Source organism: Taeniopygia guttata, chromosome 5, assembly GCF_048771995.1.
Source record: "Taeniopygia guttata chromosome 5, bTaeGut7.mat, whole genome shotgun sequence".
In the NCBI taxonomy this organism is placed as follows: domain Eukaryota; kingdom Metazoa; phylum Chordata; class Aves; order Passeriformes; family Estrildidae; genus Taeniopygia; species Taeniopygia guttata.
This window is the reverse complement of record NC_133030.1, coordinates 12,249,334-12,276,995: the sequence shown is the minus strand read 5'-3', so window position 1 is coordinate 12,276,995 and position 27,662 is coordinate 12,249,334. Positions and strand designations below refer to the sequence as shown.

Sequence of the window (27,662 nt, the reverse complement as noted above, 5' to 3'; positions counted from 1 at the left end):
AAGCCCCTTTTAGGTACTGGAATCCTTAAGTGGATAAACCTTCTGTGATGATCAAGTCCAACCACTGAATAACTGAGGGATGAAACTAGGCCCTTCCACAGAACTTGTGTATTCTGTCCCTTTCTACCCTCACCAAAAAGCAAAGAGCAGCATGGCTGAGGTGCCACAGGCCTGCACTCCACAATTTTCAGGCCCCGGTGATTGCAAATTAGCTCAGACCTTCCAAGGACAGGAGAAGGGGCTACAGACAGCAGCAGGATCAGGATCAGAAGAGGCTTCCACACACATCCAGACTTGCCCAAGTCTTCCTCTGGATGATTTAGCTGGAGCCCAAGATCTGAACAAGATGCTCTGCATTTCAAACACTCCTTAGATCTAAACCATTATTTATTTGAATGAATAAATAAATACAAAAATAGGAAATTCTGAATAGAAAAAAGGCTTCTTCAAAAACCCAGGAACTCCCAAAGCTTTCCATTAACACATATTTTAGAGACAGTAAAAACTCTGCACTTGCACCAGTTAGAAGTTAAGACTTGAAGGTAGTAATTTTTAAAAAATAGTAGAAATAGGCACATTTAACACTGAATAGAAATAAAACTACCAACATTCTGCTGAACTTTTAAACAGGACAGAAGAGAGAATGAATGGTGAATGGTTTTGTTCATTTTAAAGCCATCCTGTCTAACCAAACATCCCCTCATGTAGTAAGAACTGGCTGCCAAACCTTGTGGCTTGGCTCTCCAGGTATGCACAAAACCCAGTTCCACTCTCCCCCACTGGGATATATCAGGTTCTGCCCTACTAAAGTCAGGGAAATTACCACTGAGGTCTGGAAACACAAATGAGAGCAGCAGAGCAGCTGTGCCCTCAAACACGGACGTGTGCGTGGCAAGGCACAAGTGAGCCCTGGCCTGATTCATTTCTGTGTCACTTGGGCTGCATGTTGCTCCTGTGCCATGAAAACTCCCACCATGCCAGCAGCACTGCCTCCTATCCTGTGCTGGGAATGGATATTTAGTACTAACCCCTGGTGAATGCCAGAGTGTTAAGTGTTTTGCGATTCATCCCTTGCCTTTGTCCATAAATAATCCAATGGTGGACAGCATCACACAGCTCCTGGGCAGGACATCTATGTCCCCAAAACTTCTCATTTCAACAGAGAGAAGCTTTACAGGGTTTTTATATACAAAGGAATTCAGCAGTGGAAATGAAGCCCACTCTTTCAGAGAAGGAATGCGTGGCAGGCGTGTGGGAAGGGCCCAGGCTCAGCTGACAAAGGCAGCGATGGCCGTGACCTTGAGCCCCGACTCGAGCCCGTAGGCCGAGAGCAGCACGGCGTTGAGGAGCACATCTGCCCACAGCACGTAGGTCTGCCACAGCAGCAGGTACACACACAGCAACACGCTGCCCACCGTGAGCCCCAGGCTCAGCCCCAGCGGCACCTCTGCTTCTGTCAGGTTACCCTTGAAACCTGCAACGAAACAGAAACCCAATTTGTTCTGACAACAGCTCAAGCTGTAACTCGAGGATATCCCTGCTCAAAAAAGGCCCTGGTTCTAATTTTGCTTTTAATGAGTTCTAAAAAAGCTCAAAATACATTGAAATACCAGCCTGAATCAAAGTTCTGCCAGCAATCAAACAACAAGCCCAACACCAATGGACAATCCATTTCAAAACAGGAAAACTAAACAAAGTTAATCTAAATAAGTTCATCAGTTGATAATGACAGCCAGGGCACCTCTTCTTAGCACAGAGACTCACTTCTCAAGCTGCATCCTTCTGAGCACTTGGCTTCAACCATCAAACTCTTCCTGAGCCCCCCAGCCCTGCACTCAACATGGTGATCTCAGTGCACTCCTGGAGTCCAACCCTCATTTTCAAGTCTTGTTCCCTGCTAATCTATTCCTGCTTCAGATGACTGGCACCTTCTCTCTTCCTTGCACTTATTTCCAAGCCCATCTCAGTAGATTTTGGTGTTTGACTACATTAGAGTTGAAACCCACTTCTTTATTCATGGATCAGGCTCCAAGCAAATACACAGACAGCTTTAAGTCAGCGGAATAAAACCAACCCTAAAGCTACTCAGATTGATTCAAGGGCCCCACCCCACATAAATGTCTTGGGAATATTGAGCAGATTTTAATAGTGATTTGGGTTTTTTAAAAATTGGACTTGAAGAAGTTTTAGCAAGCTCTGGACAAGGTCAGGAGGCCCTTCCCACTCTTCTATCTTAGTGAAAAGGAAGGTGTTGGTGCTTGCTCAGGAGTGAAAGGAAAGGTGTAGGGGTCTCCAAATATCTGCTCAACTGACAGACTCCATCTCCAAATGATTCATGTTTAAAGATTACATTCCAGTTGCACTGATAGTATGACATACCCAAGTACAATCTAGGCATTTCCAGAATGGCCATAAGGAAAAGCACGGCAAGATCAGGAGCCAAAAAATCATCTGGATAACTGAAAACTTGACCTAGAGAATAAACCAGAGTAAATAAAGCAGGAAGACACAGCAGGACAAAACCCAGCTGAGCATCAGCACAGCTTGCTTTGGGGACAATACCTGCAACTTACTTTTGTAAATAATCATTGCAAGAGTTGCCAAGAAGTAGAAGATGTAATAAATGCCATTTACATAAAGCAGGATCTGTAAGGGAAGCGATGACAGCTGAGAACTGTTGTCAAGGATTTCTCATAGCAGTGAGGTGGGATCTATTCCATAAAATCACCATTTCCCAGTAACCCCAAAATATACTGCACTCCCTCTTCATACTGAATGGTCCAGCTATGCCTGCTGTGGGGAGGGGTCAGGAAGGAACTTGAGGCTGCAAACACCACAGCCTGGGATAAAAGCCTGCTGTTTCAGGCTTGGCTTTAGTTCCCTTTTTAAGGAATTTTATTCAGAGTGTAGTTGGGTATCCGTTAGCCTGAGGAATGGGGGGGATGCATGTGTACATAGCCCCAGACTACTTCTACACTTCTTAGTCGGCCTTAAGGAAGTTGGCAGAGAGTTGCCAAACTCCATCAAACTTGTGTTTGGAGAAGAGGTGGCTCTGTGCAGCAGCCAGGCCTTGCTCCTGCCCACAGCATGGAAAGGCTTTGCTCCATACCTGTCTGAGCTCAGCTTTGAGATGCAAATTCCTAAGAAACAGCCTTAATTCACTCCCCTCTCTCCCCCAGCCTTTTTCAAATCCTACAAATATCTCCAAGCAGGGATTTCATCCCAGGCATCTTTTACAGGAACTGCCCATCCCGCTTCTAAACCCACCCACGCGCCGTGGATGGATTCCAGTTCCCAGAGCAGCTCATTTTATTAACACAGAACCAGGTTTTGGGGTTTTTCCAGTTGAAGGAAGGTGGAGCAAAAAATTACTAGATAGGTTCTAAGCATGGAAATCTCCAGAGCCAAGGGTGTCTCCTCCTAGGAGGTTACTTGAATCTTGGCAGGAATAAAGTGGGGTAACTTACTGTAAGAGAGGAGGAAGTTATTATTGAGGGCTGCTTTTACTACCCCTTGTCACCTGTGTCAGCTGTCTGTGAGCTGTGATGCAGGGAGTGTGTCCACCAGTCCATAAATCAAAATTTTAACCTCCTTTCCTAAGAAAATGGGTTAAGTCTTAATTGCAGGGGCGCTAAAGAGGTTTCTGCAAGAGCAGGAGCCCATCAGGGGCAAATCCCAGCTAAACCTGCACCAAACATCTTCCACTGGAAGCAAGATGGTCCCAGTTGTGCTTCCTGTGGATGACACTGACAGAAAATTCAGGAGCACAGAGCCAGCACTGTGCAGAGATATTGGACAGAAGGTAGGAATCCACTTGAGGCAGTCTTCTCCAGGATTCTTGCATGGAGGAAGCAGTGGTACAGAAAGGATACAATCTCTGATGTTCTTCCTTTCCGTGGAGAAAGAGAAAATAAAGAGAAGAAAATATGTCTAAATCCAGAAACATTTTAACAATGGCATCTATATTCTGGGAGGAATCTCTTTTTTCATCTCCCAGGAACATTTATTGTTTTCCAGATCATGGACTTCAGGTTCCAAAAATAACCTTTTCAACTAGACGAAGCCTCAAATAATTGGGGGAAAATCCCCACTGGGAAAAGCCACTTTCAGTGAGGAACTTTAGACTCTTTCAAAGCCTGAAGGAGTGCACAGGCATTATCCAGAACTTGTTCATCCTGTCCTTTCCTAGCAGATGACACTTCATCCCCTCTAACTATGCAGGAAGGAGGTGAACATGGGATCCATTTGCTTGTAAATTGTGAGAAAGTTTGTGGAGAACACAGGGCTCCCAGGTTCCTCTAAATACCATCCCTCCAAATGTAATCCCTCCAAACCAGTTCCCTTTACAAAGTCATTCCACATCCAACCTCACTGTCTTCTGACAGCCCACAGAAATCAAAACAAGTATTTCCAATGATCCAACCAACACATTTCACATTTTTCCTTATTATTTTCTGCAAAAATCACATTAAATTCTCATGCAACATGATGGCACTGACCTACTAAAGCACCTCTTAAATTGCTCATTAGTATTCTTGGCCTCTCTCAGACACATGAGGAATTGCACAGCTGGGATTTCTGTTCCAGGGAGAGTAAACCTGTGAAAGGCCATTTCATCTGTCTCCTCAGGGACAGCTCGTCATTGTCACACCACCATCCTCATCCCTGGATTCCTGAGCTCAATGTCCTCTTCACCTCAGCGTTTTATGCATTTAGACCCAAATTAATTCCCTCTAACTCCAGGCAGTTAATTAAAGTATCCAGTTTGGGTACACAGTGGGAACAGGCACATGATTTTAGGTGATTCATGTATCCATGATCTGAAATGTCTCCTGGACCTGATCCTCTCCTCTCAGCTCTCTGTACAGGGACTGGGGGCTCCCCTCACTCATCCTGACACTTAGGAGTGACAGGACAAGGGGGAATTTCTTTGAATCTGAGAAGAAATTCTTCCCTGTGAGGGTGGCAGGCCCAGTCACGGAGTGCCCAGGGAAGCTGTGGCTGCCCCGTCCCTGGCAGTGTCCAAGGCCAGGTTGCAGGAGGCTTGGAGCAACCTGGGATAGTGGAAGGTGTCCCTGCCCATGGCAGGAGGTGGGACTGGATGAGTTTCAAGGTCTCTTCCAACCCAAACCATTCCAGGATTCCATGATTCCATGTTCATTCAATATCCAAAACTGCAGCTACACCACTGATGCTGAACTGTACAATAGTCAGTCATGGAATTCCCACAGGGAACTCCGAGTGAATTCCCTCAGGGCAGTTCCCCAACTTTATATTTGAACTCTTCTTTCTTTAATCCTTTCCTAGGAGAGGGCAGTGAGCCTCCTGCTGCTGTTCCAGGCCGGGATGGCAGCCTCAGTTCCTGAGGATGTGCTGCCTCCCTCAGTGCGAGTGGGACATTTCACAGGGATAAACTTGAAACCCCAGAGCACACCAGAGTCAAGAGGGATCATTAAGCCACCTAAATATTCATTTCAGTGCTTTACCCAACAAAATCTTGGTTATCTATCCAGACTGATGCTGATTTTAGAGTGAGTGACACCGAGAATGGGGATTTGAGATGGAACATGGCCCATTTTCTAACAAAATGGTTTAATTTTTAACATGAAACTGTATTAAAGGCAGCAGATGTGGTTAACATTGCCCAGAGCACCTCATTGCACAGGTTTGGGATTAGGATTTTTTTTTTGCTTCGAATTCGGCAAAAATTTTCTCAGCCACCTTCTTCTGCCTACCCACGGTAGAAATTTACAGTTTTGGAATCAAACTTTGACCTCTGTGAAAGGGTTGAAAATTAATAATTTTGACCACTCTAAAGATGAAATTTTTCCCCTCTGAATCCCAGCAGTTCCTAGATTGAAGCAAAGATCTGGATTTTCACGAGGCGTCTCTCGGCCTCAGGAAAGCATCTTTCCCGGGGTCAAGGTGCTCCTCAGCCCGCCCATGCGCCAAGCCCCTGCTCACGGCGCCATCGGGATCTCCTCAGCGCGTCGGGATTGTCGCGATATGCCAGCGGGGCTGGGCTCGACCTCGGCCCCGCCTCGCTCTAGTCGTGTTCCCCCGCGAGAGGTCACCTGTAGCACGGTGGGAGACAGCCCCCCGGTGCCCCGGAAAAGGCTGTCGTGTCGCTGTAGTGTTGCTATCGCGACACAGCTCACCTCGACTCGGCACCGCCATCCCGACGCCCCCGCCCCGCCCTCCGCTCCTCCGCCGTCCCGGCAGCCCGCGCGCAGCCCTTCGTCCCGCCCACCCGCCTTCGGGCGCGATCGGAGCGTTCGGCCCGGTTCGGTCGCTTTCGGGCGGATTCGGGCGCTGCCCGTTCGGGCGTCTCCGTTCAGGCCGGCGAGCGGAGCTCGGGTGCGATCGGAGCTCGGGTGCGATCGGAGAGGACTCGGCACACATCGGAGCTCCTCGCTACCGCCTTCGGCTGAGATCGGACACGGCTCGAGCGCGCTCGGGACTCTTCGCCTCGACGGGCCGCATTGCTCGGGGACTCGGCCGCGTTCGGGCGGGCTCGGGTCTCACCCGATCCGTCAGGTACCGCTTCGGGCCGCGCCGCGCGGACTCGGCCGCGCCCCATTGGCCAGCCGGCAGGGAGCGCACGCGCCGGCCGCCTTCGCACGGGGCCCGAGCGGCTCGGGCCGCTTCGGGCCTCATCGGAACTCGGTCGAAAGGCCCCGAACACGCTCGTCAGCGGTCGGGCAGGCTCGGTGGCGCTCGGCTCCCTGGTCCCCCCCCTTCCCGCAGGACCCCCCTCAGGCGCGCCCGAGGGGGAGGCGGGGCGGGCTCGGCCACCCCCGGCCCCGCGCATGGAGCACAGCGACGGCGACCCGGCCGCCGGACAGCTTGACTTGCCCGCGGGACCGGGGCGGCAGCAGGAGCCGCCGCAGGCAGCGGAGGGGGAGGCGGAGCCCGAGGAGGAGGCGGTAACGGTGATGGCAGCAGACGGCGAGCACATCGAGATGGGAGCACCGTCAATGCCAAGCGCCGACGAGGCCGCCGCCGCCGCTGCCTTCGCAGGTCAGGGCGGGCAGCGCTCCCTCAGCCCGCCCGGGGCTCCCCCAGCCCGGGCTCCGGCCCCCACACAGCCCCCGGGGCTCGGGCTGGGACAGCGAGCTCCCTCAGGCAGCGCTCCCACCCCCTCACCGAATCCACACTCCGCCCCTTCGCACACAGTAAAAGAGCGAGAGGCGCCCGGTGCGCCTGAGCCGCGGCCCCGTGTCCCATAACCAAGCGCTCCCCAGCAGGGTCGTGCAGCCGAGCTGCGGTGTCACAGCGGCCAGAGCTCTCCGCTCGAGCGGCTGTTCTTTCACCCCCACCCCACGTGGAAACCAGAGATTTGAGCCAGGCCAAGCGCTGAACACCGCAGAAACGCTGGCCTGTACATTTGTCAGCTCTTAACTGGACAAAGTGCACAGGTCATGGCACCATGGGAATTAATACATGACAGAGGCAGTCTGTTGTTCAGTTTAGCCTGATGTCTGCCAGTCACCCCTATTCAAGTAAAAGCACTACAGCTCAGAGTGTCCCTAGTACAGCTGCAATACTTTTTTTTCCCTTAGGTCATCCCACACTGATAGTGACTGCCCTGGTTTCAAGGAGGTTAAAGCCTGTTGAACCCAAATATTAATACAAATCAGAATGATTGTATTCATAACAACTTACAGGTGCCATGAAAAATAAAATTAATTTAGAACAGGAAGGAAGAAGGAATTTTTCAGAAGTTCATCAGGCTCTCTGCATGAAGTAGAAAATTAAATTAACCCTGTTTTACATTCCAGAAGTCACCACGGTGACAGTAGCCAACGTGGGGGCCTCTGCAGACAATGTTTTCACTACATCTGTGGCCAATGCAGCTTCAATTTCAGGACATGTGTTGGTAAGTTGCCCTTTCATTTGAGGGCCTTGACAAAGATTCTCAGTGTAGATGGAAGAGCTGTAGTAAGGTCAAAGACTTGTTTTCATTATAATATCTAGGCGTTAAACCACAAACCCATTTAAAGCTGGGGGGCATACAGGGGTTTTATTCCTAATGTTTTTACCTGTCCACCCCCATGTACACATCTGTAACAGAACTGGTAGCCTGGAACATGAAGTCTTCGAATTTGCTTGTCTGAAAACTCAAAAATTAAAACCTAATAACTGCCATATTGATTGGAGTTTTGGGGTACCTGTAGGTTACTGAAATCTATTTGTGTTGAAGTATTTTAATCAATTTATACTCTTTATTTCTTCTGCAGTCTGGGAGAACAGCCCTCCAAATTGGGGACAGCTTGAACCCTGAGAAAGCCACTCTGATAGTGGTGCACACGGATGGCAGCATCGTCGAAACCACCGGGATCAAGGGGCCCTCAGCACCTCTCACACCAGGTACTAGACAGTATGCTTGTGGTGGCTCACTCTCCCAGAGGGATGGCTTCTTCTCCATTCTACTTGTCTTTCTGGTATCTAAAAATATGTGCATAATTTTATAAGGATGGTTTGCCCTCTCTTGAAACCATAAAGTTTCAAGAGAAACTTTAAGATACCAACTCGTCACAAAGTATTTTGTGCATTTCTTGGGAATGAAAAAATGCTTATTATTTTTTTCCTGTCAGAAATGTGTTTAATATTTTCCTCATTCTTTGCCGTAACCCTGGCAAAGAAGTTGCTTGAAAAATCTTGCCCTGCTACCAGGCTTTCTACATCCATCCCACCCCCAAGGGCACACAGATCATTCTAACATGGTTGATAAAAATCTGAGTCTTCCAGTTCTGCACGTGTTCTTTCCAAGGGTCCTGGAACACATTTTCGTGTCCATTCAGGCTGATACTTTAGTGTCTCTGTCGCTGAGGTTTTGTTCAGGGCTGCCTGGTGGTTTCCTTGCTGCCCACGAGATGGCATAGCAAACCTTCAGTGCTCTAAAGCTTCCCACAGGATGGGCTCTGGGAAGGGCAATCTCTAGGCAGCTCCTTACACCATAGCTTACAGGTGGTGAAAGGATTAGGTCACAGTCTCAGTGTTTATTTCTTGTTAGATCCCGTTTCCTCAGCTGGTCCTCTTTGCTTAATTATCAGCCCTTCTTAGTTCATTCAGGCTGAGTTTTTTGTGCTGCTTCAGTCAACCCCTTGGCATATCACCCAGCTGAGCATGGGATGGAACACCACTCTGCCTTTTGGTTGCTGACACCTTTCTTTTCTCATTTCTCCAAGGACCACAGTCTCCTCCTACCCCTTTGGCGGCTGTCCAGGGAAAAAGTGGAACCAAGTACAACTGGGACCCGTCAGTGTACGAGAACGAGCTCCCGGTGCGGTGCCGGAATATCAGTGGCATTCTGTACAAGAACAGGCTGGGCTCAGGTAACTGCCACCCGGGCTGAGGGGTGGCACAGCTCCTTCTCTACTCTTCTTTTAATCAGGCTGTTCTTAAGGGCTGATTGTGACAGGGAAAAAAAACCAAGAAAGTTTCCAAACCAGCTCAGAGCCTTTTGATTTTACTGTTCCCTTTTATTTTGCTTTTTCTTCAGAGGCTTTTTAACTTTTTCTTAAACCTGCGAATATCTAGGTTGCCATGCAGTGAGTCTCCTCAGTAACAGGCTGACTCTTTTAATGATTTTTTGTCTCATGAGTAGACTTGTGTATTTGCAAAGCTCTGAAGAATCCCTGCCGGAATGCAAATAGTTTGTCTCTTCATGGGGCTCCTGAGCTCTTCCTCTTGTCTTTTATCCCTGTGGGGAAGCTGGGGAAGCTGGGGAAACTGCAGCAGAAATTGCTAGTCAGCCTGGCTGCCCAGTGTAGTGCTTGTGGACAGAAAGTTTTCTTCTAGACCTACCACAAACACAAAAAAGATGAGAAATTCAAGTGCAAACCAGGGAAATTCTTATATTTGTGGTGTTTGTCCAATAAAGACTTTTCTTTCTTGTGGAGGAGTAATTTTAATAGCCTTTTGAGACCCAGAGTTGGAACTCTGACCATTCTCAGTCAGTCACAGCCATGATAATAAATGGATGTAGTTAGCCAAGAGCAATGGGCATATTTAGTGGTTGTTGCAGATTAACTGCTATTTTGTCCAGCAATTTTCATATTTTCTTTTTTAGAGAAGTGGCACAATTATCCTTAACCTGGACTAACAGTGTACTTTGGTGCTTTACTTCAGGAGGCCGTGGCAGGTGCATTAAGCAAGGGGACAACTGGTACAGCCCCACGGAGTTCGAAGCCATGGCGGGGCGAGCCAGCAGCAAGGACTGGAAGAGGAGCATCCGCTACGCCGGGCGGCCCCTGCAGTGCCTTATCCATGTAAGGTTAAGTTTACTCCCTCCTTTCTGCAGGAAGGGGCAGCTGGAGCCAGGTGCTGATGGCACCAGGAGCAGTGCTTGGTTTGGTAGAGGGTCAGTGATGTAGGGGAATTGTTTTTTGATGTGTCTCAAATAGCACACTGGGAATCTTGTTTATACTGGAAAGAGTTGCTGAAAGGTGAAGCCCAGCCTTGAGCTGTGCCACAGGAATTGAGCTTTCACCCATGGTACTGTAATTAGTAACCTGATCTTCTTCAATGTCTTTGCTTGCCACAAATCCTTCATTTTCACCATTCATTATTTGGGTCCTTTATTTGAGTCTTCTGGAGAACTTGGCATTGCCACTATGCTGACAGTCAATTTCTGTTTGAGCAGAAATCAAATCTCAAATTCATATATCCTGGCCTTTGGGTGTGGAAAAGGTTTGGTTTTCCTTTTCTCTTCTCTCATCCCATTGCAATGGTGTAGGGATCTGGCCTCTCTGTTACTGTACAGCATCCAGGAGGTAATGGGTACTACTGTGGGAGCATCCACATTTTTTTAGCAGGATCAAGGTGTGCTCTGGGTGATTTTGGTGACTCATGCTGAACTGGTCACTTCTGATTCCAGGACGGGATTTTAAATCCCCATGCTGCCTCGTGTACTTGTGCCGCTTGCTGTGACGACATGACACTGGTGAGTGGGAGGCTTTACATCCATTACTTTAGGAATTAATTATTTTTGTTGGACAAATTAACCGGTCAAGCTGCCACAGCCCTTGGGTGAGCAGGTCATAAATGTCCTGGGAATGGAGTGTCCTGAAACATGAGTGTTCAGGGACAAGTGCTTTGTCCCTGTCCTGTAGAGAAAGGAGATAAGGAACTGCTGGCGTTATTGCAGAACAGCCTTAGTAAAATTAGTTCATATTTAGTGCTTTTTCTCCTTTTTTTTTTTACCAGTTTCTAATTAATATATCTATGCAAAATACCCTTTGGGAATGTCAGTGCTATTCATGATTTTTGACTCAAATTTTACAATGTTTTGAATTGGAAAAATATTTTTGTAAAGAAGTAACATCATAATCTTACAGTAGGTCAGTATTTTCATTTTAAAACTGCTTGGGGGTTTTGGTTAGTTGATTTGGGATTTGATTTTTTGCTAGTTTGTTTCAAAAATGAGGTTTAAGTCCTGAAGCAGAAAGTTGATCTGATGCTTTGCCTTTGTTTTCTGCTATGAACTGACTGATGTGCTTGTTTTCTAGCCTGGAACTTCTTCCTTTCTTCTCCTCCCTCTTTTTTTCTTTTCTTCCACCACCTTGGCCAGCAGCTGATTATCTGCCCAGTTCTACTCCTTAAATAATATTGGGAAGATGTTGAATTTGTGCCTCTTCAGCTGGAGGGAACTGAGTTTAACATGGGGTTTTTTTTAAGTTCTTTTTGTTTTTTAAAGAGCTTTGGTCTATTGTTACAAACCACATATCATCCGTGGGAATCCATGCTGCTGTTCCTGGAAAGATGAGAGTAAACCCAAAGTCTCCAAAGAGGTGCCTCAGCTAATGCCTTTTCCTTTTTTCTTTTCATTTTTTTTTCCTGGTGTTTTTCTACCCAGAGTGGCCCTATACGACTCTTTGTGCCATATAAAAGGCGGAAAAAAGAAAATGAAATACCTGCAACTCCAGTGAAGAAGAATTGCTCCAAAAATATCACTCTGCTTCCAGCCGCTGCTGCAACTACATGTAGGTTCTTTTCTCCTGGTAAAAATAGCTTCCTGTGTTTGGGGAGTTGCCCTGCTAGGTGTTCTATGTCTGTTAGTGGCTCCTTGGAACTGTCCAGCTGAGAAAAAATGTCCCTTTTTTCATTGGCTGATTTTATTGTCTCAGTATCACTTCCTGTTTTATAGAAAGTAGCATAGTGTTGCCACATCTGGAGACAAATTGAATAGGAAAAAGTGCAGCTCTAGACCTCCAGGACACTCAGGTTTAAGCATCATCACATCCTTGTGCCATGAACAGTAGGTTTCATATTTTGTGCTGAGAGAGGTTTGGATTATGTCCTGTGGCTGGAATTGTTCAAGGCCAGGTTGGATGGGGCTTGGAGCAGCCTGGTTTAGTAGAAGATGCCCCTGCCCATGGTATGGCAGTGGAAGGAGATGACCTTAAGGTCCCTTCCAAGCCCAAGCATTTCAGGATTCTATGGTTATAGTCTAAGATTATATTGCCCCCTGTACCTGCTCTCAGTGAGGGGAGAATTATGGGATCCTGGCCTGGATCCATAGTGGATTTCAGGTAGATTTTTTACAAATAACAACTGAGAAATTTCCTGTTGGAATTAGGTTTTGGGAGAGACTGGCCCTTCTCTGCTCTGCCAGAAATCCCCATTCCATCCTCTGAGCTTCTTTGTGTCCCTTAGAAGCTGGAGTAAGATTTGTGCTATTCCTTGCAAAATAACCTGGAAGCAGGAATGAAACCCCCAGCCTGAAAGCTGTTAATGAAGGAGGCAGAAGGTGATGCTTTGATCTGCAAATCCCTATCCAGCATTCAGCTTTGTTAGTTACCGGTTTGATTGGCAAATTATCTGTGTGAGAACAGGAATTAATTTGCAGGCTGATCCAGCTCACACATCCCCAGTCACATCCATATGTCCTCCTGCTCTCGGCACACTGGCATCATCTGCACGGTAACAGTACAAAGTGAGTCGAGGAGGAAGCAACAGAAATCTAAAAAAAGAACAGAAAAAGTAAGATTAGATCATCAGCAAGAGTAGGAGGAGAAACACAAGGATTCTGCAGAGTTGTTTTGTAGCTTTGGTTTTTTTAGTCCTCGGATAGGTTTGATCTTTATTGGTTTGTTATGTGAGGTGCTGCGAGGCTGCTCATTCTTTCATGTTGGCACTGGAAGAGAGAACTTCTTGTTTTGGTGGCCACATACTTCACCAGCCAGGAATTTGTAGCTACAATATTTTAAAATTTAATTATTGTGTGCTACAGAATCAGACCATCACTAATTAATGGTACCAGTTAAAATAATCCTCTTTAAAATGGGTTTAAAACATTTGGAAGCCACTCAGGTATAATTATCCAGAAGGATTTTGTGCCTTTTTCCTTGCATTGGCTGAGCACATTCCATCACTTTGTGTAGATAAACACCTAAAATTGCCCAGCTGTCATGGAATTAGCTGTAATGCACAAGTTATTATGTTGATTTAAATAACAACAATCACTCTTGCTAAAATTGTCATCAAGCAGCCAGAATTAGATGAGGTGTGTGGCCTCACTGAATCATTACGGGAGGTGTTAAGTTATGGTTCATAAAATAACTGAAAAGGTGGTGATTTGAGAGGTATTAGGTTGTAAATTAACATTTTGGCCTCATGTCCCCAGAGCCTTGGAAGGACAGCAGAGGCTTCAGAAACCCCTTGTGGCTTTTATTCCCACTTCCAACTGCACTGGTCACAGGTATGATCCAAACTGGGTTATCCCAGGCTGGTGATCTGTGAGTCCCCTGAGCTTGGATGGTGCAGCACAGGGATATCAAGAGCTGGACAGTCATGTCCTCTGTGCTGAGTGTTAATTATCAAAGTGCTTTTATGTTTCCAGTCACCATGACTCCGTCTGGACAGATCACAACCTCCGGGGCGCTGACCTTCGACCGGGCATCCACCGTGGAGGCCACAGCCATCATCTCAGAGAGCCCAGCGCAGGGGGATGTTTTCACTGGAGCCACTGGTAAGAGCTCAGGTGTCTCCTAGACAGCCTTGGGGACGAGGAAAAGAGGTTTGGGTGCCTACTGCTGTAGGAGGGAACATTTTGAATGCAACACAAAGGATTTATTTCTCAAGGGAGACACTGCATAAGGCACTGTCCTTCCTGTGAGATCATTTCAGCAGTTTGAAATCTTAGCAGTTGCACCAAAGGAGAAGCTTTATCCAGGTGTGGCAGCTGCTAATGTTCACCTCTGTTGTGTTCCTGGGATTTATGTTCATCTCTGTAATTTAATTTTTTTTTACTCCTCATTTAACCTAAAATACTACCAAAAAAACCCCAAACTAGGTGAGAGTTGAAATGGAGTGAAAAATGCCAGGATAAATCAAACAAAATACAAATGCATTACATATCTTTCAGTTCCTCAGTTTGAGTCATGCTTTGGGTTGTAAGCTCTCCTGGGGGAATGATCCTGCTCTGAGAACCAGAGTTTGGAGCCCTGTGATGATCGTGGATATTTCAATGTGTGGGACGGAACCAAGGAACCTGTGGCTCTAAAGGTGAAAGCAGAGCATGGTGGAGCCAGGACCAGCATATTTTGCTTGCTGACTGTATGAGATCCTGCTGCTGTTTCACATTTTCAACCCTTGGGAATTACCACAGACTGTAGGAACTTGTATAAAACATAAAAACATAGGGGTGAATGCAGCATGAGAAACACATCCCAAGGCCCTTGTTCTCCTGCAGTTCAGGACACCAATGTTCAGCAGCCTTGCCGGGTGTCTCATCCAGAGCCTCACTATCCCAGTTACCAGGACAACTGCCAGATATCGCCTTTCCCTGAAGCTGCACTGCCAACATCTCATCCCAAAATCGGTACGTTTGCTCTCCCTGTGCTTCAATTTCCTCCCATCTTTCTCAACAAAGGTAAAGATTAGGGCAGAAAATTAAACTCTGCTCTGTTTTGCTTGTGAGTTTTACAGATACTAAGATTTGGACAAGCAGGTTTCCCCTTTGTGGGAAGTTTTTCACTCTTTATTGAGAGCTTTAATTTATTGATTCTGCCAGAGGCGGCTGCTGTGATTCTTCATCATGAGTTGTCTTGCATTCCCTGCCTTTCCTAAAGTTCTTGCTTCCAGACTTTTGTCCTCTTTGGGCACTGTGGCTGAACTTTTTTTTAGTGTTTGATCTGAGGGGAACAAACCCAATTAAAATAATGCCACAGAAGCTTTCCTAGACATCCTCACTTGGCTTTATGACTCCTGTGATGTGTGCTGGAGGTACTTTTGGGGAGGTTTAGTGTCAGTTTTCAATCCCCTCTGTATGACCCTTATTTATTTATTTGGAGCAGCACACGATGTTCCTGGTCTCCAGAGTCAGATCTTCTTGTGTTTAAGACTTAGTCAGATCTTGATGTTACTAATTAAACATTCACCAGTGAATACTTTCTCTTTCCTGATGTACTTGTGCCAAAATGAGGAATCGGAAGTAATTCCTGTTTGATATGTTATCAAATGTCATGCAGGGATAAATATTGTGCTGGAAGTGGAGAGTGGGAAAGGCTCTTGTGCAAACAGACTTTGATAAAAACGACTGGTTTATCTCATACTCATATCTAAGCGCAAATAGTTCCATGCCACTTGTGTGCAAATTCATTAAAATTACTGTTTTAATTAAGGGTATTTTGAGGTAAGAAGTCTGCACAACCCTGAGGCTGGTGGTACCTTCTTTGTACCAGTAAAGAATTCAGTGAGGAATGTCGAGGTCAGTGTTGGTAGATGTGAATGTCTTGGACTGAATTTTGTGGCAGATGGTGAGGATTTATTACTAGAATTACATTTTGGAAAAGTAAAGCCAGATAACATTTCTTCCTGGAATGAAACCGAGCTTACACTGTGTATTGTGGAGTTCCTGGGTCTGGATTTAATTTCATCATACCCTAATCTCTCAGTGTACATGCAAACCTAATGTGAAAAGTAGCTGGTTCAGTGACACAGTAACTGCTGGGTTATTAAAGGGCTTCCCGACCCATGGCTTTGGAAAGTCCATGTTTGAAATACACTCACTTGGAGGTAATAGTGACTGTCTGGGTTTAAGTCCAGTGTCTGACCAAGTTTATGTAAAGGTCAGAATTCAGGAAGCACAGAGAGTGTGATGTGGATCAGTACTTGAGTTTTGTGGTTTGCAACCTTAGAATTGACATCTGGGTAGGATCATCAGGATGTTTCTGTAAAGTATTGGGTCACTGAGTGACTTACTCTAACCTCACCTAGCCATGGCTGAGGGAAATATTGTTGGCAGTGGTGGAGGAGTTCCTGGGAATGCCGCTTTCACTGCATCATGGTGCTTCTCTACAGCAGTGCTGGGAGGTGTTATAGTCTTCCCAGAGTCACCCAGGTTAAGAGGAGGTGTTCTTGTCCTGTGGGTTTGAGAGTGCCCATGGGCTTGTTCTGCACAGACCTGCACTTGATGTTGCAGAAGGAATGATCTGTTTAACAAAGACTTTCCTGGATTGGAAATTTTGCAACCATATTTTAAAAAAGAAACCAAACTGCATAGAAAAAGCACAAAACCCAACAGCCCACACCCCCTCCCCCGCCACCATTTCATGGAAATGAAACACCCTGTCTATATATTCTCTTTTGTTCCTTATGTCCAGTGTTGACCTCTCTGCCTGCCCTGGCAGTGCCCCCCGCGACGCCCACCAAAGCCATGTCGCCATCAGTGGTGAACGGGCTGGAGGTGACGGAGCAGCGGAGCTGGCTCTACCTGGAGGAGATGGTCAATTCCCTGCTCAGCACAGCGCAGCAGCTGAAGACTCTGATTGAACAAGCCAAGCAGGCCAGCTCCTCCTTCCGCGAGGCTGCTGTCACACAGGCCAAGATCCAGGCTGATGTGGAGAGGAAAGAGGTAACTGTGCCACAGCGGCTCAGCCATGGGCGCCTTTGGGGCTGAGTGGTGAGCAGAGTAGTTTCTGGCTGGAGCAGTGATACTGGAAATTGTTTCTCCAAGCCTTGAAAGCAATGTTAGCAAGAGAAATCTTCCTAAGTTTTTTGTATCCTGAGGAAAGGAATAAAGTTCTCTGGGATTCCGGGAGCTGTGGGCAACAGGCTGGTTGTACAGACTGTTTGGTGTCACGATCCTGAGCTCTCCCATCAGCTGTCCATAAATGTATGGGATGTGGGCACTGAATCCTGGTCTGAGGAAGCTGATGAGTGTTCAGCAGTGCAGTGGCTGCTGTCAGGTGAGCTGGGCTTTCAGTAGAATATGTGGAACAGCTTACCCCAGAGTTTATAGGGAAGTGTTCCATCCCAAGGTAAAAGAGGGAGTTGGGGAGGATTCTTTTGGATAGATTTCTCAGATCAAAATAAAGCACAAATGCAGCAATATTATATCCGAATATAAAGAAGGGTAAGCGCCCTACTGAAGTGGGATAGAAAAGACAGCAGAGAGGAGAAAAGAGAGACGGAGAAAAAACCAGAAGACAGGGACAGCGTTACCACAAGAGCACCGGTGCTCTTGTCGGCGTCAGCTCAGCAGGCAGGTCATTGCCAAGGCACGGCGAGCCCCTGCAGCTTTTGTGAGTGGTTGGGCGCAATCTTCAAAGGGCGGCAGCGTGTCCCCAGCGTTGGCTGCGGGCTTGTCTGGCTGCAGGTGGTGGTAACAGGCTGGTGGCTATGGGCTCAGTGCCATGGCAGGTTGGTGGGGTGGGCAGTGCAGAAACAGGCAGCAGTCACGGCTGGGTGCAGGCGGCTGCAGCGGTGGCTGGGGAACGCGGTGGAGGCAGCTGGCTGCGGTGGCACCCAGTCCACCAGGGAGACAGTGGAGCACAAGGTCATCGTGGCGATGAGCTGGTTCACGGAAGCAGGGCAAAGCAGGTAGAGGCAGGGAAGCAGGACCACAGGGAGGAAAAGGTAAGGTGTGGGGGTGAAGAGGGCCAAGGTGACTTTCCGAGCGAGCCCCTGATGCCCAAAAGAAACCCAAAGCAAAATGGCTCGCCATTTTGTTGCAGTTAGCTGCTTTTATGTGCTAAGGCTCCTTCCACAGCCTGATTTCCCGGGCATTCGTGGGCATCCAGGCATTTACCCCACCGGCAAGTGGGGCGGATCGCTGACAGCCTGATCATGGAGGTTTTTTCTGCCCTGATTGGCTGCCAGGCGAAGCCCTCGCAGGAACAGGGTTGCCAGTACATGTACAGACGGCCTTTACAGGGATTCTTCACCTCATGTGTAACATATGTCGAACCATAAATAATAATCAGCTTGATCCCTCTCGGGAAGATAAGCAGTAAAGTTTAGAGGTGTTTTGCTGGGAACTGTGCAAGCAAAGCTGACTCACACAAGTCCTGTGGTGGGATTGGCAGGCTGCCTGGCCCCACAGAAGCCCTGACTGGTTCCCGTCTTCTCTGTCTTGTGGACAGGGATTACCCACAACGACTTCCCTCTTCTCCCTGCTCTTCTTCTCTGTAACTGATGCATGGTAGGGATCTCGAATCCTTCTGACCACCAGCTCATGCATGCACCCACGTATAGCTTCATGCTGAAGGTGTTCTCCCTCTCCCACAGATCCACAGCTGGTGTGAACTGGGGAGAGAGAGGTGGGGGGCAGTGTTGGAACTGGTGTCACCATTAGTAGCTGCTGAATGCCCTTCCCAAACATCACTTTCCTGATGGTGCCATCAGCATCATGCTAACGTCAGCTTTCCACTGAATCCATAGGCACGAGTGTGCAGCGACAGGCCTGGAAGAGAGGTGTGGGAAGACTTTGCTGGAAGCTGAGGACCCCTAGGACAGTCCTTGCAGCCTTTTTGATATTCATTGCCATGTTGACTCTGCTAAACTCTCCCGTAGGATGCATCTTTGATGGGCAGGTGTGTGATAAGTTGAGAGTCTAATCCTTCCCTGCCTCCCTCCTGCAGAACAGGCGCCAGTGCTGCTGCCCAGGTTTGGGCTGGCTACTGCTGGAAAGCTGAACAGAGTGTGGGACACTGAAATATTGGAAGCTTTGGCACAGTTCAGACATAAACATCTGCTTTTTTTTAGCTTCACTCTCCTTTATTGTTTCCAGTCTATGTGCATCTTCCTTTCTATTTATCCTCACAGTGGTTTCTGGAATGGTTGTTCAGTCCCTTCTCCACACCCTCTGATCCAAAACCAGCTGTCTTTGATGTTCTTCTAGTTACTTCTTGTCCTAGGAATGGGAGTTAGAATCCCTCCTGTATACAGATTAAAGCTGACTTGACGTGGGAAGGATGAGCACATGATTTCCAGAGAAAACTTGTTTCCCAGGAACTGCTACATGCCCAGTTACACCACTTGTGTCTCACCATTTGCAGTGTGTAATCATCCCCACATCCATAAGTGTGGGGACCTCCACACTTGTGCACTGTGGTGAAATCACATACTCATGGTGGTATTTTTTATCATCCAGACAATTCTAAGCTATGCTGGCTGCTGGAACCATCCAGGCAGTATCACAGGTAGCTCTCTCTGAATTAATTCCTGCTGGTGAATTCCATATTTGGACAAAACTCTGTGTTCCTGGATACAGGGAAGCAATTACACTAAAGGTCAAAGAATTGTCTCTCTGCTTTTGTGTTGGTCAAAGGGTCTTTCCCAATTTCCTAGTGGCTTGTAACATGAGGCTCTTTCCCCCTCTGGGTACGTGTGTGGTCCCATGGCTTTTTGGGCAGTTAAGGTATATGACAGGCAGACAGAGGGGTCTTCCTGCCCTTCAGGTAGGGTTTTTTTCTGGACCAGTTTAATACAAAGGAAATTGGTGCTTAATTACCGCTTTCTTTGTTCCACTGACAGAACTTCCAAGGGTGAGCAAGCAGGGGGAGCCTTTCCTGGTGGTGTCGTTGTGTTGGAGCTGGAGAGCGAGGCTGGGCCACAGATGAGATAATAACAGAGCTGCAGACTCAGCTCTTCCTGGAAGAGTGACTTAGTACAGGCAGTATTGTAGAGATCTGATAGAAACACTGGTTCCCAGCTGGATACACAAACTCAGGTGCCTCGTTGTATGTTACACATCACTCACTATAGTGTGTTTTGGTATTATATTTATTATTTAATGAGCTTTAGAGGCATTAAATAGCACAAATGAGCTGCCCTGCTCCCATAGAGCAGCAGTTAGGTTGCTTTAACTTTAAATAGAAAAAGCTGTGCTCTGTGCTGGGCAGTGTTTATATTTGTGGGACTCATACAGCTCTGAAGTGAGGGGTTTGCACTCTGCCTCCCTCCTTGTACCATCTCAGCCCTATGCCAGGGGTTGGGCACATCCTTATCCCATCTGAAAGAACTGTTCCAGGTGCTGGAGATAAAGGCTTCACCAGCAGGGAGGTTTTTTTAGCACATAATTTAGTATTTTGGTAGTTTTGAAATGCACTCAATTGCTCTCTTTGGACTTCTTAATTTCTGTAAATTTGTTCAAGGGTCATGGTTTGTTGGGTAAATTTCAAGACTGAGAATCTCCTTCAAATTTTGTTTCCATCTTTCCCACAAGTCATTTTGATGACCTCACTGTGCTTCAGATTAAAATAACACTTCCTTCCCAGAGAGCAACTCAGTGCAAGTTTGCAAAGTGTTAGGATTCTCTGAGTAAGGTTACATTTGTGATACTTAGAAGTCCTGGGGAATGATATGCTGAAAGAAAAGCAAACCATGAGCCCTCCAGCTCCTTGTTTATATGAACTTCCAGAATACATCATGATATTGCAAAAAATGGAAATATGGAGACATTTATAAGGGTTTTCTGAATTGCAGCATTTTGTGTGGGATTAGTTAAATACAACTGCTCTGGTGGAATTTCATGTGACTGTTAAGAAACAGTTCTCAAGTATCATTAGTAATTAGGTTGTGGTTGAGTATCTGTTTCCCTGGTTAATATCGCCATGTCGCCTTTGCTGCATTTTTTGGTAAGGGAAAGACATCTGGGGATTTAGGGTGAGTGGGGTAACAAAGGCTTGGTGTCTCTTGCAATAGATATTTGACATTTGCAGATCAGGCCCAAAATGAAGAGATTAAAGGCAGGACTGACGTGTTGGTGTGCTTGGGGAATGTAATTTTTCTGAGTGTGCATTAATCCATTGTTTATATCAGATAAAATGTAGGATGGGGACATTACACATACACACTAAATTCTGTGCCAGAATTGCTGGGGAACAATAAAGAGTTTCAGGAAGTGCATTAATTGAATTTCCTGTATAAGTTGAAAAGAATGAGTGTTGAAAGCCCACAAATGTTTTATTTGGAATAGCACTCTTTAAAGCAGAGATGCTTCTGGAGCCCTGTTCATTTGAAAGCAAGGTGGAGAATTAAATCAGCAAACAGCTGCAGCATCTGAACGCTTTTTTAGAAAGATTAAACCAATTCAGGGCTGGAGAGTATGAAATTAATCTAAAAAGGGTTGGACAGTTAAGAAATCAGCAAACAGTGGCTTGTGTACTCCATACTAGCAGTGATGCTCTTGGGAATGGGAGATTCTGGGTTTTGTGGAGCTTTTTCTGTGAGAGCTCTGAATGCATCTGGCTTGTTCCTCTCTCTTAGCACACCTTTTCCTTCTGCATGGTTTGTGTATGGCTGGAATTGCCTTGTCAAATAGGGCAAATCCAAATCACACCCCTGGCAGGCCACAGCAAGAGGTTTCTCTGCCTCCGCCTCCATCTGCCAAGAGTTTTTTCACTTCATTTCTGTCACGGTAATATCAAAGTTTTGAAGGTTGTGGTTTCACAGGAGAATAAATACTGTGCTCTCAGGTCATACACTTGTAAATTAAGCCTTTAATCTCCTTATGTGTTGAGTCAACTCTTGGATGAACCTGCTTGGCCTGGAGGAAGGGGTTCAGCTTTTTTCAGACTTTTTAACTGTTCCAAATACATTTAAGCCAGAGTTAGCACATAATTAATTTGGGATTGGGTTTGGATGTCATTGGTTTGGGACTTCTGTCCTCCATTGCTGAGCATGTTGCTGCTGCATCAGGTGTTGCTGCTGCAAGCACCTGATTGGGCTTGAGCTGGTGTGGAGTGATTCTGCCAGGCAGCCAGAGTGGGTTCTGATCTCCTCCAGAGGAGTGATGGAGTCACAACTTGTTCTACAGCCCTCTGACTCTTCTGTTTCAAAGAGGAGTAATGATTATGGTTAGTACTGCTGCTAAAGTCTAAGGTGTGTTAATTTTCTTCAGCTTTTTTTTTTCCCTAATCCTTTTTGTTTGGCTGTACCTTCCCTCCAGACTCCTTTGCCTCTTAGTGAATTAGGATCACTGGACTTGACCCAAATTTTGGTCCTGGAATGTGCCACTTGGCCCTGTTACCTTGCCATTTTCCTTGTGTCCCCTGTGCTAATTCCCCAGTTCCCGGGGGGGAGGGGGGGTTGCAGTTAAACCCCCCATTTTAAGGACAAGTTTATGGCTGGATGGAGTGGGGAGCTGGGCTTGGAGGAAATGCTGTACTGAACTGGCAGTTTATCACCTCAGGCCATTTTCTCACAGACTCCTTTCCCTGTCTCCTAGGAGTGAGGGGCTACCCTGTCCTCTTGCAACTGCTGTGTGGGCCTGGGCAGACACAGCTCAGCATGGGGACCCTCCATCCCAGCACACTTTCCAACCCCTCACGTCATGCTCTGGCTGAGAAATTACATGTCTGGTGTGTTTTCCTTGCAGCAATACCAGAGCCAGTTATTCCAACAAACAGAGGATGTGGATGGGAAGACAGAAATCATCATCAAGGTAGGCTGGGGATGTCTCATGTTGTGGAGAGCTTTTTGGTCTTTGTCTAAGACTCAGAGGTTTTGTCATTGCTGTGGAATCCTGTGCTCTGTGTCTTGCCTTCTGGCAAAGGATCTGAGCCCTTCCTAGTAGGGCCAGTGCTCCAAGCAGCGTCTCCCCTTTCCCAAGTATTCCAGTTTTCTATGCTCCTTCACCTGGCCAGGTTAATCAGTCTCCCTCACTTCTGAGTGGTGGTGCTGTAGCTCTAGTGGGTGGCTGTCACAGAGCTGTGACAGGAAGAGAATTTGTTTCCTTTCTGTTCTGTTTCATATCTCCACAATTTCCTCTGGCTTTTGGAATGGGAGTTAGTTCTGGACCCATGACTGAAGCCCTCAGAGCTGTGTTGCTCATTTCTCTTTCATATCTGCAGGTACAACCATGCCCCATGTATTTTCCACATTTTCCAGTAGCTGTACAGGTCTCAAACAGCCCCAGTCAAGTGTGCCCTCAGGGCAGGCTCTGCAAGTCCCAGATCACATCTTTAAGCCATTTTTGGTATTCCAAATCCACAGCTGCACATCAGGAGCACAAACACAGTTCAGTCTCACCAGCTCGTCACTGCAGGTACATGGAAAGGTGTGAGAGGGGGTGTTAATCAGAGCACTGATTTTGGGGCTGGTTTTGGTTAAAGAGAGAAGAAACCTGGAGGAACTGATGAGCCCACAATACTTTCACAGGCCAGCAACGCTTCCTGTCACTGCTACTGACATGCTAATGATTTGTCAGGTATTTAATGAGCTGGAAGTGGAATGCTCTGTGAAGTGCTTATTTTGATGGCAGTTCAATGATGTTTCCTAAATATACAGGTTATGTTAATTGATGTCACCAAAATAAGATAAAAGCGATAGACACAAAAACATCACTTAAAAAGCAGGTGTGATTTTTCACCTGTGTATCATATCTTGCCTTGCTTCTGGATTTAAATCCTGGCTTCTGTTAGAACCTTCTTAATTTGACTCCTGTTTCCCTCTTGGTGCACTACTTATGTAGTCATGACTGGAAAAGAACCAAGGAACATATCCCATAGGAGCAGATGCCTTTTTCCTCTCTAAAACTAGGGGAAATACCTGAAGGGTCCCATCCATATTCTTAGTCTATTGCCCTTCATGAAATCTGCCTTTAAACCTTTAAATCTGGGATAACCTCAGAGCTTGTGTGTCAACAGCCTGTGCACAGCCTGACATGTCTGGGTGGGATACACCTGACTCCTGTAGTTACCTGACTGATGGATACCAGACCAGTCTGGAGGGAGGTTTTCCTGCGGTGGTAGGGGTGGATTTCTGTGACCACTCAGTGTTCACACACAGTTTTGGAGGGCTTTCTGCCCAACACAAAGAAAAACAGAGATGCATTTCATTTTCCAAAGTGATCCCTGCTAAAAGAGCAAGGAGAGTGGATCTCTGAGGGTGTATCCAGGGGCCACTGGGCCTGTTTGTTGTGGGTTGGTGTGCTGAGGGTATTTTGGAAAACGGGAGCTTTCCCACTGTTCTGGCATTCCAGCTGGTCACGGCACCACTGTTGCACCTCGGTGACACCCTTGGTTTGTCTCTGTGTGATTTGTCCCTCTCTATTGCTTCCCACAGCAATCCTGTGTCAACTGCGGACGGGAGGCCACCAATGAGTGCACAGGATGCCACAAAGTCAACTACTGCTCCACGTTCTGCCAGCGGAAGGTATGAGCCTGCTTGTGACTTGGGATTCAGTTCCCCGGAGACAGCTGTGTGGCCCTGGGGACAGCCAGGCTGCTCGGGCTGTCACCTGATGGGTGTCAGTATGGAGGGAGGAACGGACAGCAGAGCCAGGCAGTCAGAGCAGAGCCTTGCGTGGGTTAAGCACTCAAAACCCACCCTGCCAATGAGATCACCAGCAAGGCCGTAGTGATGGGGCAGGTCTGCAAGTCTGGGTACGGTTAAAAGGGTAGAGAAGGTCCCCAGGTTTGCACACACCTTCTTAAAGGTGACCCAGAAAATCCAAGTAACACTAGAAATGAAGCATGGACACCTCACTGGGAACTGTGGGGAGCTGGGAGCACTTTTACAGCTCCTTCCTGCTGCTTCCTGGTGAGCTGCTTCCTTCCTTCCCTGCTGCTCCTGCAGTGGCACTGAGGACATAGTTCTCCTTTCCATTATTTGTGACGCTGCAGGTGATACAGTGGGACAGATTCTACAGTTTTGAGCCTGGGAGGTGGGAACGGGTGTGAAATACAGTGGAGGAATCTGCTGTGTGTCATGTTTCAGACCAGTTCCTTACAGTGACCTTTGGCCCCCGCTTGGAGAGAAGGATGGTTCTGCTTAGCCAGTTACAGCTCTGCTGGGTGGCCAGGTTCAGGCTGAGTCATCTGTCCTGAATTCAGTCAATTCCAGAAGGAATCTGTCCCTGTCCTAGCTGAGCTAAGATCCCAGCACAGTGCTGTCCCACGGGAGCACTCACTGTTGAGAGCTGCCTTTCAGGAGAGGCTTTAAGTCAAGACTCAGTTTTAGTCAATTTTCAATCTGACTGACACTGATATCCTGGATTGTGGTTTGTGTGGAGATGGCAGCATTCTGCTTAGTCAAATTCAACCTCTTACATTGATCCAGTGTGTGGCTTCTTTGTCCTCCGTCATCAGTCTGGTTTGTGGAGAGAGAGTGCTTCTCACACAGAGAGGGCCCTTCTCCAAGGGCCTGTTCTGCTCACAGCCTTTCCCTCTGCTTTCCCCTGGCAGGACTGGAAGGACCACCAGCACATCTGTGGCCAGTCAGCCACCGTGACGGTGCAAGGGGGTGAGGTGCATGTCCCGGATAATGTCATGGAGAAGGTCACCGTGTGAGCGCTCTACCTCCGCAGCCGTTCATGGACACGTGGGGCCAGCTGGATCAGTGACCGATGGGAATGGTCTGTCCTGTGCCAACAGCACTCTTCTCACTAGCAGACTCATTTTTCATTGGTTTTTTGATACACTTGTCTATTCCCGATCCCCTTCCAAAGCTTTGGATAATACAGACTGTGAAAACCTTATCTGGAATCTTCTCCCTTCTGTCCCAGCCCCAGCTGGCTTTGGGAGGCTTTGCCTTTGCCTGACTGGATCTTCCACCATGTGGATTACAGCAGTCTCCTCATCTCTCTTGAGATGAATCTGAAGCAGGAGATCTGCCAGTGCTTCCTCCTGCTGGGACCTGGTTTATTTAATTGCTTTGACAAAGTCGGTACAAGTTCTTAGTTTGGCATTGAAAGGATTTTTGGGTTTCCTGTGTTCCCTCTGTGCTGGGCAAATCGAACACATTGGAGTTTTTTCACTTAAATATAGTTGAAAAATAACATGTTGTTAAATAAAATGCAATGAAAGCACAAGTGTGCCCAGTGGTTCCCCTTAATTACCAGGGCAGCACTTTGCAGTACAGGTAACTGCTCAGGTGAATGCACCAACAGCTGCATGTGTGTCTATACTCCCTGTCTACCTGGGAGGTGTTTTCTCCACAGGGAAACACAGCTTCATTCCATGGCGTGCCTGGAATATCACTCATAGCATCCAGCTGGCCAGAATCAGATGGGATCAAGCCCAAGGTGAGCACACATGGATATGGGGCTGTTCTGTTCCTGCCCTGTAGGAACTGCTAATTAGAGATGTGCTGACCATTAGGGAGTTACTTTTCTTTGTTCACTACAACAAAATAATTTGAATTATTAATCTACTATTTTAATAGTTAATTAAATTATTTATTTGTTAAATAAGTTAAACCTTTGTTTGTGGTTGGAGATTTCAGAGGAGTTGTGACAGGTGCACAAGTCTCTGGTTATTTGGTTGGGTTTGTTCTTAGCTCCAGGCATAGCCCCCATGAGGGCTCACAACCCCCATGAAGGATTAGTATTGTTTGCTCTGGTTTAGGGGTCACAGCCCCTGTGAGGGGTCACTTGTCCTGGCTCTTGTCTTCTCCAGTTTGGTGATGGTGGATGAGGATGGCTGTTGAGCTCCTGTGCCAGGCAGGGTCACCTGAACCACAGTGACCCAACCCAACCCATGCTGTCAAACAGAGAAGGTTCTATCCTGACTTATGGGAAACCTTAGTAAGAGAGAAAATTGCCATGGAAAAGACTCAAAGGTGATCTCCAGGGAAAAGATTAGAGGTTTCTGACAAATCTATTCCTTCCACTTTGCATCTTAAAGGTATGTTAGGTTGCATTCCATGTGTTCCAAGGCAGTAGGAGCTGGTTTTCCATCTCTCAGAAGTGCCCTTGGTGGTTTTGCCAGTGGCACCAGCTCCTGAGGGGCATCCTCAGTCCTCTGTCTCCCATAGAGGGAGGTGACAGGGCTCCCACAGTCAGTGGCAGGTGGTGTTACTTCCTGGCTGTTTCCTGGGAAAGTTATTCCTCCTAACACAGAGCAGAGCAGGCCCAGGGCAGCACTGCGGTGCCATCGAGGGTGAGGAGCTGGTGGCCACAGCATGTAGCTCTTCCAGAAGAAACTATGCTTCCAACAAAAGCCAAGCAGGAACTGAGGTAGGATGGGAACAGAAATTACCTCTGATACTCCTGTGAAGGAAGAAACAGGCAACTCCTTCTATTCCCATAGCACAATGCTCATTCCTGCTTTCCAAAGTAGTACTTGAGTGTTGGAAATGGTTTCTGCTCACAGTTAAATGCTGATTGCCTGTTGCCTACAGCTGGGAGACAATTAGTTAATTGAGAAGACAGTCTTAATGGAGCCCAACCTAACACAGCTCATTTTCAGGCTTTCTTGTATCCTGCATTTGGATGCAGCAAAGACAACTCTGAAACAGCACCTCTGGAAAGCCCATGGTGCCCTGATACCTGGGACAGCTGTGCCCCAACCCACCATGTGACAGCTCAGAAATGCACACTATAATAATGTGGGAATTGAATCTGTTTGCTGATGAGAAATTGAGCGTTATTTTTAGTCAAAGGAATACTCAAGATGTCCCTTTTCCGTTCTGCTTCCAAGCAAATTCCC

General features: G+C 47.1%; 2 protein-coding genes across 8 annotated transcripts; one reads left to right on the top strand and one right to left on the bottom strand.

The window, feature by feature from the left end:
* Nucleotides 1–369: 369 nt before the first annotated feature.
* On the bottom strand, nucleotides 370–6,547 carry TMEM80 (transmembrane protein 80). 3 transcript variants are annotated; one of them, XM_041716294.2, is made up of 5 exons: nucleotides 6,075–6,547; nucleotides 3,873–3,889; nucleotides 2,574–2,667; nucleotides 2,380–2,472; nucleotides 370–1,474 (listed from the first exon to the last, which is right to left on the bottom strand). In XM_041716294.2, exons 1-5 carry the CDS (start codon nucleotides 6,400–6,402, stop codon nucleotides 1,269–1,271), a joined length of 738 nt encoding a protein of 245 aa, XP_041572228.2. In that variant the 5' UTR covers nucleotides 6,403–6,547; the 3' UTR covers nucleotides 370–1,268.
* DEAF1 (DEAF1 transcription factor) lies at nucleotides 6,427–26,044 on the top strand. Of its 5 annotated transcripts, XR_003960632.4 has the most exons (14): nucleotides 6,427–7,020; nucleotides 7,782–7,879; nucleotides 8,241–8,370; nucleotides 9,192–9,338; nucleotides 10,135–10,274; nucleotides 10,883–10,948; nucleotides 11,861–11,987; nucleotides 13,847–13,975; nucleotides 14,699–14,827; nucleotides 16,611–16,861; nucleotides 22,610–22,675; nucleotides 23,227–23,278; nucleotides 24,298–24,387; nucleotides 25,419–26,044. XR_003960632.4 is itself a non-coding variant. In XM_030273695.4 (13 exons), exons 1-13 carry the CDS (start codon nucleotides 6,810–6,812, stop codon nucleotides 25,462–25,464), a joined length of 1,431 nt encoding a protein of 476 aa, XP_030129555.2. In that variant the 5' UTR covers nucleotides 6,427–6,809; the 3' UTR covers nucleotides 25,465–26,044. The 5 variants fall into 5 exon arrangements, 3 of the variants coding, with proteins under 3 accessions (XP_030129555.2, XP_012429256.2, XP_032604871.1); XM_030273695.4 differs by lacking the exon at nucleotides 16,611–16,861; XM_012573802.5 differs by lacking the exon at nucleotides 23,227–23,278.
* Nucleotides 26,045–27,662: the final 1,618 nt, after the last annotated feature.

Bases quoted from the DNA above. Each gene is read 5' to 3' on its own strand.
- TMEM80 (XM_041716294.2), bottom strand. From the start codon at position 6,402: ATGTGTGCCGAGTCCTCTCCGATCGCACCCGAGCTCCGATCGCACCCG. The intron at 2,473-2,573 runs GTAAGTTGCAGG...TTTATTCTCTAG, and splicing joins TGCAATGATTATTTACAAAA to GTCAAGTTTTCAGTTATCCA. The intron at 1,475-2,379 runs GTATGTCATACT...GTTTCGTTGCAG, and splicing joins AATGCCTAGATTGTACTTGG to GTTTCAAGGGTAACCTGACA.
- DEAF1 (XM_012573802.5), top strand. From the start codon at position 6,810: ATGGAGCACAGCGACGGCGACCCGGCCGCCGGACAGCTTGACTTGCCC. The intron at 22,676-24,297 runs GTAGGCTGGGGA...TGCTTCCCACAG, and splicing joins AGACAGAAATCATCATCAAG to CAATCCTGTGTCAACTGCGG. The intron at 24,388-25,418 runs GTATGAGCCTGC...TTCCCCTGGCAG, and splicing joins CCACGTTCTGCCAGCGGAAG to GACTGGAAGGACCACCAGCA.